We start from the raw sequence: 10539 nt of genomic DNA, 5'->3' as shown, positions 1-10539 counted from the left end.
CTGTAGAGGTGGAGATATCCTAATATTTTACATCTTTGCTTAAAAGTGCTGTTGTCGGACTTCACTGGAGGTCCAGGGGCTAAGGCTTCACACTTCCACTGCAGGGGGTGCCACCTCCATCCCTGGTCATGGAGCTAAGATCCTACAGCCCATGTGGTAAAGTCAAAAACAAAAAAACTGTAAGTGAAGGTAGCAGCTTGAAGCAGGCGTAGCGTGTAAGGATGACATTGTAGGATGATCCTAAAGTTCTGTGTGTCTGTTCAAAACTCAGGTCCTTATTTGATAGGTAAGTGTCATACTCTACGGGCAATAGGTTTCCTTTTCTGTACATCTACTTAATGGTTCTCTTAGGACCCTCTTCACTGTGGAACAAGTGGTTCTTCTAGGGGACTTACCTCAGGAGAAAGCTTGGCCAACCTTATTAACTTCTTGCAACATCTCTAGTGAGAGAGGGAGCAACTCCCAGAAGTGCCCAGTATTCATTTTGCAAGACTGTTTAACAAATAACCACAAACCGAGTGGCTGACAACAACACAAATTTATGCTCTCACAACTCTGGAGCCCAGAAGTCCAAAGTCAGGGCGTCAGCAGGGTTATCTGGAGGCTCTGAGGGCGATCTGTTTCTCACCTCTGTCCTAGCTTCGGGCAGCTGCCAGCAACCCTTGGCGCTGCAGCCTCAGGCTGTCTTGCCCTGGCCTTCGTCTCTTGCAAGGACCCTTGTTGTTGCATGTAGGGCCATGCTGTTCCAGGATGATCTCATCTCGAGATTCTTACCTTGATTATGCCTGCAAAGATCCTTTTTTCGAATAGGGTTGCAGTCACAGGTGTTTGGTAAACATCTTTCGGGAATCCACAATGCAACCCGCCACAGTGGGGAATGGAAGGCGCTGTTGGCTAATTATATCAGACATTCAGAGGCTCTGCTCAGATCACTCTTTCAGGGGATGGAGTTGAAAAATACACTGGGTGTTCTAGATGAGATTTCTTCCTATGTGGATTCTGAGTGTTAATATCTTTTCCCAAAATAGAGGCTCAGTATCAGATGTCTGCTCTCACTGTAGGGAGTGTCAGGGAACCCAGCCAAAGGGGAAGTGGTGCTAATATTTTCACGAGGGAGAATATAAATGACTCTTGAAGAAGGAAAAATGCGTGTGTTGTTGGATGGACAGGTTGCATGAGAATTTCTTTACCTTGGTTGTTATTTATTTAATTATTTTATTCTACATCTTAACATGCTTCTTAAAAAAAAAAAAAAACTTTCCCAAAGTTCTTCCCTGGAAAAGAAATCTGTTATGTAATGTCCTATTTATTTTATTTAACAAGTCAGAAGTAAGAATGATGAATGCTTAGCTTTTTCATTTTTGGAAACTTTTCTGTATTTTTACACTTAAAAAGTTAATTTGATAAATTCCCCATAATTAGCAAGAGACATCATAGTTTGTTAAGTGATACCATTTACTTCTTTAGATGTTTTTCACTATGAATGTGGATTCCTAAGCAATGAAATAGCTGGATTCCTGTCTTGTCTCCCTTAAAATAATTAAAGTGACATTATTCTAAGAAAAGAAGGGTGATTACCCCGTTGTTAGGTCTATGAAGAGGACAACTGAAGCCACAGGGGAAGGACCCCCTCAGCAAGGCGAGCAGGTTAGGGCTTGAGTGTGTGATGCTGTGGTGATGGCTTTAAAAATATCTGTCATAAAGGAAACACCTTTGTGAGAAAGATCTTAAGCCTGCCCTCCCCGCCCCCCAGAACAAGACCCAAAATATCCAATGCCATTGTACAAATTGCTAGTACAGCTACACTGCATCTGTAAACTACGTATATATTTATATTTTCCTTTCTTTCTCCTCTTTAACTTCAGTCTTTCCTCTCTTAGGGCCAAAGAGTCACCTGATGTTAGTGCCACAAATCTTTAAAAGGCAATCTCTCCCATTGTTCTCATTTACAATGAGGAAATGAAGCTCTTAGGGTTACATACATAACTAAACGTGATGCAATTAGTGACAAAGCCAAGACCTAGTACACACTACTCCTAAAGCTAAATGCCTGAATTTTAATTAATTTACTCAAAATCATTTTCAGGGGTATTCTAAATCTTGAATGACATGGTAACAAAAGATAACTGCCTACTGTCATTCCCATCATTTGTTTCTAAGCTTTCTTAAGAAATGTATTATAGGGACTTCCCTGGTGGTCCAGTGGCTAAGACTCTGGGCTCCCACTGCAGGGGGCCTGGGTTCAATCCCTGGTCTGGGAACTAGATCTCCCATGCTAAAACTAAAGATCCTGTGTGCTGCAACTAAGACCCAGCAACCAAATAAATAAATAAAATAAAATAATGTATTATAGTTCAAAACCTAAAAAATTCTTTACCTTGTCCATGAAACTAATTTCAGATTTCTAAATTAAGAATTAATTAAAAGCAATACACACACATTTTAAAATTCACAATTTATTGTAAGAACTTCAGTGAATTGTTCCCCAGCTAAAAAATCTATTTGATCCTATTCAAGAGGATTGGCTTAAATTAGCATATTTATTTCATTGCTCTAATTTCTCTGTGCAAATTTTGCACTTTCAAATAGAGAACTATGCTCCAGCCATGGGCAATAGACCACTGTTTCATATTTTATCCACTTTAGTAGCAATGCCAAATCAATTATAAAAACATCTAAAAATGACTCTTTATCATTTGTGATTCATTCCAGTGAATAGCACTTTAGAGTATAAAAATCAGCTTCACCTACCATATCTCATTTCATTTTCACATCCTCTGGGGAAATTTATTTTCCTTTAGCTTTTAATAGATATAAAACTGAGCCTCTGACACGTGCTCAGTACCACAGTTCTCTACTACACATCAGCCTTATTTCAAACTAGGAAACTCCAAAATAAAGTGTGTAATTCGATTAATAGTATCAGAGTGACATTAATTTCTCAGGTTTGATAAATATGCCATAGTTGTGTAACATGACAACACTGGGGAAAGGTGGGTGGTGAAGGGTATGTACTAGAACTCTCTGTGCTACCCTTAGAAGTTTTCTATAAATCTACACGTATTTCAAAATAGAAAAATATTTAAAAAACAGATCCTCCAGTTATTCTCACAGTTTATTAGCATTTTAGACCTGTCAGGGTAAAATGTCAGGGTAAAAATACTCTTTCCTTTTACAGTTGAGGAAACTGGTGCCCAAGTGAGCTTTCTAAAGCTCAGACCAGACTGGTGATTCCTGATTACTGAGCTAGCTCTTTCACAACACCTGCCTGATTTGCAGGGAGTGTGTAGAAATCTCATTCTTCTGTTAGGTAGGTAGAATAGAGAAAAGGAGTCCAAAATGGTGGTGGCTAAAAGACAAGGAAGGTCAAAGGGAGGTCCAAGGACCAGAGTGAAAACTTCAGGCAGAACAAACAGCACTCCTGGCTAAGCCCAATTTGCATAGGGCAGGCCCAGGTGGAGGAAAAAAACATATAAAAGGAGGAGCCAAAGCGCTCTCTCAGGGACTCTCTCTCCCTCGTGTGTGCGCTCTTTTCTCTCTCTCTCACTTTCCTGCTATCTTCTAAATAAAATAGAGCTGTAGCATGGTTTGTCCAAGACCCAAGAGCTGTGACGCGCCGAGGGCTTTAATGTCCGTCGCTTCAAATCTTTGTTGTGACGAGACAAGGAACCGAGGAACATACACTCGCATGACACTTCTATGTAAAAAAAGTGTTAGCAGTAAGGCTACATATCTCATCTGCTCCTGGGAGCATGTTCAGACTGATAGGTGCAATCTGTTTCGATGCCTAAATTCAATATATTTGTGAATCATTTTTCCCATCACATGACTACTCAAACTATATGTTCTTTGTTAAACAACAAAAATTAGACTGACTAAATTTAAGGCTCTGCTGCTGCTGCTAAATCACTTCAATCGTGTCCAACTCTGTGCGACCCCATAGACAGCAGCCCATCAGGCTCCACCGTCCTTGGGATTCTCCAGGCAAGAGTACTGGAGTGGGTTGCCATTTTCTTCTCCAATGCATGAAAGTGAAAAGTGAAAGAGAAGTTGCTCAGTCGTGTCCGACTCTGTGCGACCCCATAGACCGCAGCCCGCCAGGCTCCCCCGTCCCTGGGATTCTCCAGGCAAGAATGCTGGAGTGGGTTGCCATTGCCTTCTCCGCTGAGGAGACACATGTGCTGACAAAGCAAGAGATTTTATTGGGAAAGAGCACCCGGGTGGAGAGCAGTAGGGTAAGGGAACCCAGGAGGACTGCTCTGCCACAGTCTTGGGTTTGGTGACTAATCCCATGGTAATGAGATTAGTTTGTGTTGTCTTTAGTCAATCTTTCTGACTCAGAGTCCTTCCTGGTGGTGCACGCGTGTTCAGCCAAGACAGATGCCAGCGAGAAGGATTCTGGGAGGTGGTTGGACATGTGGTGTCACTTTCTGATCTTTTCTGAACTCTCCAGGTTGGTGGTGGCTTATTCGTTCTGTGTTCCTTACCAGACCTCCTGTCGTAAAACAGCTCATGCAAATGGTTACTATGGTGCCTAGAGGTGGGCAGTTTCTGTCAGTGTGCTTCCCTAACAGAATAAAGATCCACAGTGAAACTCTAGGCCCAGATTTTGAGCCCAATTCTTTGCCCTTTAACCAGTGATTCTCTACTTAGCTGCATATCAGAATTGTCTGGGGAGTTTTGAAAAAATACTGTTGCTGAGTGTTGTCTCCAGAGATTCTGATATTATTGGCCTGGGGTGTGGCCCCAAGCACCCAGGGTATTCAAAAATCCTAAGTATTTAATGTCCAGTTGGAATGGAGAGGCACTGCTCTCCAGGGAAGCTTTACTGTAGAGACAGCGGAAGGGGAGAAGCATGATTCAATTATATCTGAAATAAAGGAGTTATTTAACTTCACAAGTGACTTTCTTCATAAATTATCTCTCTCCTGGCAAATCGTGGAAGTCCATTTATATAGGTTTGGGAGTCCTTAGCATAGAGATAGAAATTGAAGCCATGGCCCTTGCAAAGCATGTAGTAAGAAGAGAAAAGATGAAGGATGGAGCCCTGGGGAATAATAGTTAAGAGACGTGCAGAGGAAGAGCAGAAGACCTATAGTAAAGGTTACTTCCCGCATTTTAAAAGGCAAAGTGCCACGGAAAGGCCAGGTGGGAGGAGACCTGAAAGGGGTCCAGTGGATTCAGCAAAAAAGTTCTCATGAGAACCTTCCTGAGAGAACACCCAGGAAGTAGTGCTGCTAAGCCAGATTTCAGTGATGGAGGCAAATGTGGGAAGGGAGGAAGAGGATACGATCTCTGTGGAGCTTTTTACAGAAAGTTTGGCTTTAAAAATGCGTCAATACACTTTCAGCTATGAGCATGGGAATACCCAGATAAAAATGATTCAGACCATAGAGTCACTCCCATTCAATACACACACACACACACACACACAGAGACCCGCACACAACATGTAAGAAACACACAACTTAAGACTCCAGTTGGTTTCTCTGGGATATTCTTAAGCCACCCTACATGGTCATAAGATGGTAGAAGCATCTCCAAAGGCCACATCATCACATGACAATGTCTAGAGGGAAAGCTCTCTTCATGTACTTCCCTCCTTTTATCAGGGACAAAACCCTCCTAAAAGTCCCCAGCAGACTTGCCTTAATGACTCAGTGACCCTAACACTCACTTTCCACTCCTCCAGCTACGAATGTACATCTGGCATTTTTTCCCCTTTATAATGGGAGGTAAGCTCTGCTTTCCAGGGAGAAGAGGGGAGGATTAAACTGGCTACCAAGGCAACCAAGAGTTCCAGAGAGGGTGTGGAGGAGTGTGGTAGCCAGAGGGAGACACCGGTTTAATGCAAGGTTTTTGCTTGTTCGTTTTAACATGGTTGAAACTGAGCATGTTTAAATGCTTTTCATAGAAAAATTATAATCATAGCTGTGAGATGCCTTGTGATCATGGGGTGCAGTGGAATGTAAAACATGAGAGACAGACAGGCATCTCTCCCATTTTCACTGGAGGGAAGGAGAAGTAGAAGAGGGTGGGCAGAGGTGGGTGTGTAGGTGTGCTGGGAAGTGGAGGGAATTCCCATGGAATGGCTTTGGTTTTTTCCCTGTGAAGCAGGCAGCTGAGTCGTCTGCTGAGGGTCAGGGAGCGGAGACAACACACAGCTCAGTTGTCCAGGCAACACAGGACTTCCACATGGTTTTAAGGGCATACTTGAGGTTGGCTGCCTTAAATCTAAAATTACTCTAATTAGGGACATTTATGATTTTTTCCCCCTCCAGCTGCACTAGACACCTGGCCACAGGTGTTGAGAAAGCAGAAGGGTTAGCATTTTAGGGGACTTTCTGCCCAGGTGTGGGATAAGAGAACTGAAGATACTATCACAAGAGTGACTGCAGCGAGAGAACACAGAATCTAAGCTGGAAGAAAGTGAAAACGAGAGACTAGATCCACTGAGAAGGAGTCAAGAGACCAAAAAATCGGAGACACTGAAGGGATCAAGGGACTGATGTACTGACCAGGAGTGAAAGATGTAAAGGGATTGGAGGAGAAGGCTTAATAAATGGTCCATCTGGGGCTATTTCAAACACAGTGCCGTTCTGGGTGTTGCCAAAGTCCAGAATGTTGCACTGGAATGAGTGGCTGAAGCACAATGGAGATCAAGAAATGAGAAGTGATGGTTACTGGTTGGGTCATCTGTATGGCCAATTTGTAAAATGGAGGTGTATGAAAAAAGCACCTTTCTCACTTCAATGGGCTTTTGAGTCCCCTGGGGATCTTATTAAAATGCAGATTGTGATTCAGTAGATCTAGGGTGAGGACTGAAGCTCTGCATATCTAAGAAGTTAGCAGGTAATGTCCTGCTTGTGGTCCAGGAACCACACTCTGAGCAGCAAGACACTGGAAAATCCTACCATTGACCCGATACAGACATAGTTTCTTCTTTATTTAAACAATCTTCTACCCTCCTCAATGACAAACTCTGTGACAAACCTAGACAGCATATTAAAAAGCAGAGACATTACTTTGCCGACAAAAGTCTGTCTTCTCAAAGCTATGGTTTTTCCAGTAGTCATGTATGGATGTGAGAGTTGGACTATAAAGAAAGCTGAGTGCCGAAGAATTGATGCTTTTGAACTGTGGTGTTGGAGAAGACTCTTGAGTGTCCCTTGGACTGCAAGGAAATCCAACCAGTCAATTTTAAAGGAAATCAGTCCTGAATATTCATTGGAAGGACTGATGCTGAAGCTGAAGCTCCAATACTTTAGTCAACTGATTTGAAGAACTGACTCACTGGAAAAGACCTGATGCTGGGAAAGATTGGAGGTGGGAGGAGAAGGGGACAACAGAGGATGAGATGGTTGGATAGCATCACCACCTCGAAGGACATGAGTTTGAGCAAGCTCCAGGAGTTGGTGATGGACAGGGAAGCCTGGTGTACTGCAGTCCATGGGGTCACAAAGAGTCAGACACGACTGAGTGACTGAACTGAACTGAACCATCCTCAAGGGGGTGGTCCCTAGAAAATGTGTTCTGTGTGGTCCCACCTGTTGACTCTTGGGGATAGAGGACTTTATGTAACTAGAAATCAGTCTATAATCTAGATTGAGCCCATTGAAATTTCTCATGAGAATCTGAACTTAAAGACGAGAGACTGAGCCCCCCAAGCAGTGGTGGGCACTGGAGCTATAAGATCCATTTTCCCTGAGTTTAGCACCAAAACCAAACTAAAGCCATTGGTTTATTGAAGTTTTGGGTGAGTAGCAGTCATGAGGAAACTGGGTTTTAGGAAAAGGAATGGAAGAGAGACACAGAAAATTGAAGAGACAAGAGAATAAGCAGCTAAAGAGTCAGAGGGTCACTATTCCTGACTCAACCTTCCTCCTCAAATATACCCTACATGAATATCTAGTCTCTCTGGCCTGTCTTCTTGGCTCTGCTCTTCACCTTGGTTAATGTATGCTCTTCTTTGGGGGTTTTGATTTAAATGGCTCCTTGGGGAAGCTTTCCCTGTCACCAGAATAGGGGGAGTGCATCTCCACAGTGTGGGGTTTTCCTGATGGCTCAGTGGTTAAGAATCCAAATGCCAATGCAGGAGATGCCAGAGACACGGGTTTGATCCTTGGGTCAGGAAGATCCCCTGGAAAAGGAAATGGCAACCCACTCCAGTATTCTTGCTGGGATAATCCTATAGACAGAGGAGCATGCTGCTGCTACTGCTGCTGCTGCTGCTGCTAAGTCGCTTCAGTCTTGTCTGACTCTGTGAGCCCCATCAGGCTCCCCCGCCCCTGGGATTCTCCAGGCAAGAACACTGGGGTGGGTTGCCATTTCCTTCTCCAATGCGTGAAAGTGAAAAGTGAAAGTGAAGTCGCTCAGTCGTGTCTGACTCTTAGCGACCCCATGGACTGCAGCCTACCAGGCTCCTCCATTCATGGGATTTTCCAGGCCAGAGTACTGGAGTGGGGTGCCATTGCCTTCTCCGAGACAGAGGAACATGGTGGGCTACAATCCATGGGACTGCAAATGTTGCAGGGAGGAAGCCAATTCTGACTCCAGGTTGGAAACTGTTTCTTTAACTTGCCTTTATTATTATAATCGTACTCAATGGCTTGTTTAGAGGAACCTGCCCCTCTGCTTTAATGTAAATTAATGTGTCTTTGTTCAGTTCGAGGAGAGATTGTTTGTCCCTGCCCACCTGTGAATAGAAGAGATTAATACACCCCTTCTGAAGGCTGGACATCCCTTTGGAGATGTTTTGCAAGACTGAAGAACGTTTCACTTTGCTTCCCCACTGCCTCTCCCTCTCTAGTCTGCATTTTGACTTTAGTTTCTCATTGCTTCTTTCTCTCTGATCTATAAAAGAACCTGGCATCCAGACCCCAATAAGATGGCTATTTTGAGGCGCTATTCTGCCATCTTCTCAGTCTGCCGGCTCCCGACTAAAGTCCCTTCCTTGCCCCAGTACTTCCTCTCTCGGATTCACTGGCCTATCAGGCCGTGAGCAGAGCAAGCTGGGACTCGGTAACGGAGTCAGACATGACTAAGGAAGCATTCAAGCAAGCAACCATTTGGAAACTTACTTGCCAGGTGTCTTAAATATTCTCTATTCAATTATTTTTTTTAAAGGTTGATCTAGTTCCATTTACTATTATCATCTTCACCTTTTACATCGGAAGGAGCTCAAGAGAGGTTAGACATTAGATAACTTTCCCAAGATTACAAAGCTTGTAGATGGTGGCATCAAGGTTTGAGGGCAGATATAATCAACCTCAAAGCTTGTGCTATTAGTCACTCCACTGTGTCACGTGTCTCTCTTTGCCACTCCAGCCTCAACACTATGACCATGACTCTCTTGATGACTGTATTACTCTATTTGGTGGTTGCCTGGTACTGAGCAGGTTCTCAGAAGTATTGTTGAATAAATGTGACTGCCTGTGAGTGAATAAAATTACTTATTGGGTCAAACGTCTAATAGAACTGGGTGCAAGATTGTGTGCATTAACAAAAAGTCCTGACAAAGAGAAGATCCATAAAATACAGAGCTGGTAGATGGATATGCTCCATACCTGATTCCACTGAAGCTTTGTGGTTCTTAGTCCATCCCTTATCCCAATCCCTTGTCCTAAACTCTAGAAGGACTACGTGGAAATTTGTCTTGGATTCTAAGTGTTACAGGGTTACAGTGTTCCAACATGCGCTCTCCCTGCGAACAAACCTAAGTCACAGCTCTCTTCAGTGTAGGAGCTGTAGTGTCCGGGTTACCTAGCGTGGTTGCATTTGTTCCCTAATACTTTCAAAGGCTCCCAAATGCAGAGTGACGCTGGGTTGCCTATGGTGCCTGTCCACCTCAGGTTCTCCAGCTTCAAACCCGAAGAGGTTGACATACGATGCATTTTTCCTCTGTGGATACACATATGCTTCTCAGCATCATCACCAGCAGAATGAGTGGACAAATCGAAGAAATACCTAAGCACGGATTACCTCTTGACCGTCTCTGTCCAAGACAGGTTCTCTATCACAGAACAAACCAGACAAACACACAAACATGATAAACAACTAATTTATCAACCACTCTCTTTCCATCCTAGTGGTGCAAAGACTGGGGTGGTTAAAGCAGGCTGGTTGTTTTTAAGAAGCTTTCAGCCCAATGCGAGGCTATCTTCCCGAGAGTGCTCTGCCCACGTGGGTCGCGCAAGCGCTAATTACTAGGAGCCAGAGAAAGCGGGGAGCCGGGAGATCGGCTGCCTCGCGGGGAATAAACTGGCACCTCTAGAAATAAAGCTCCGCAGCCAATGACGGCGCCCCGGCGTGCGGGATTGGTGGCCTCGGCCGTGACGCGGCCTGGGCGGGCCGAGTCGGTTTGCGACAGTGGCCGCGGGTCCCGGCCGTGGGAGGGGCCGGGGACCCGCCGCACAGCACACTCTCGCCGCCCGCGCGGAAGGTCTCTCTCTCTCCCCGACGCCTGGCACCGCATCCCCGCACCGGCGTGGATCGGGACCCGCGCTCTCCAGTGCAGCCAGGACTCCCGAGCGTGCGGGC

At 44.5% G+C, this 10539-nt stretch overlaps 1 protein-coding gene across 1 annotated transcript in view; it reads left to right on the top strand.

Moving 5' to 3' along the window:
* The first annotated feature begins 6716 nt into the window (after positions 1-6716).
* Positions 6717-10539, top strand: part of TMEM243 (transmembrane protein 243, mitochondrial) — a 25558-nt gene continuing 21735 nt past the window's right edge. Inside the window, exons 1-2 of the mRNA XM_010859126.1 lie at positions 6717-6722; positions 7570-7574. Coding sequence (XP_010857428.1) covers positions 6717-6722; positions 7570-7574 — 11 coding nt within the window. The remainder of the gene's footprint in view (positions 6723-7569; positions 7575-10539) is intronic.

This window comes from Bison bison, unplaced genomic scaffold (genome assembly GCF_000754665.1).
Source record: "Bison bison bison isolate TAMUID 2011002044 unplaced genomic scaffold, Bison_UMD1.0 scf7180017864454, whole genome shotgun sequence".
Taxonomy (NCBI): domain Eukaryota; kingdom Metazoa; phylum Chordata; class Mammalia; order Artiodactyla; family Bovidae; genus Bison; species Bison bison.
This window is presented reverse-complemented; position numbering and strand designations above follow the sequence as displayed.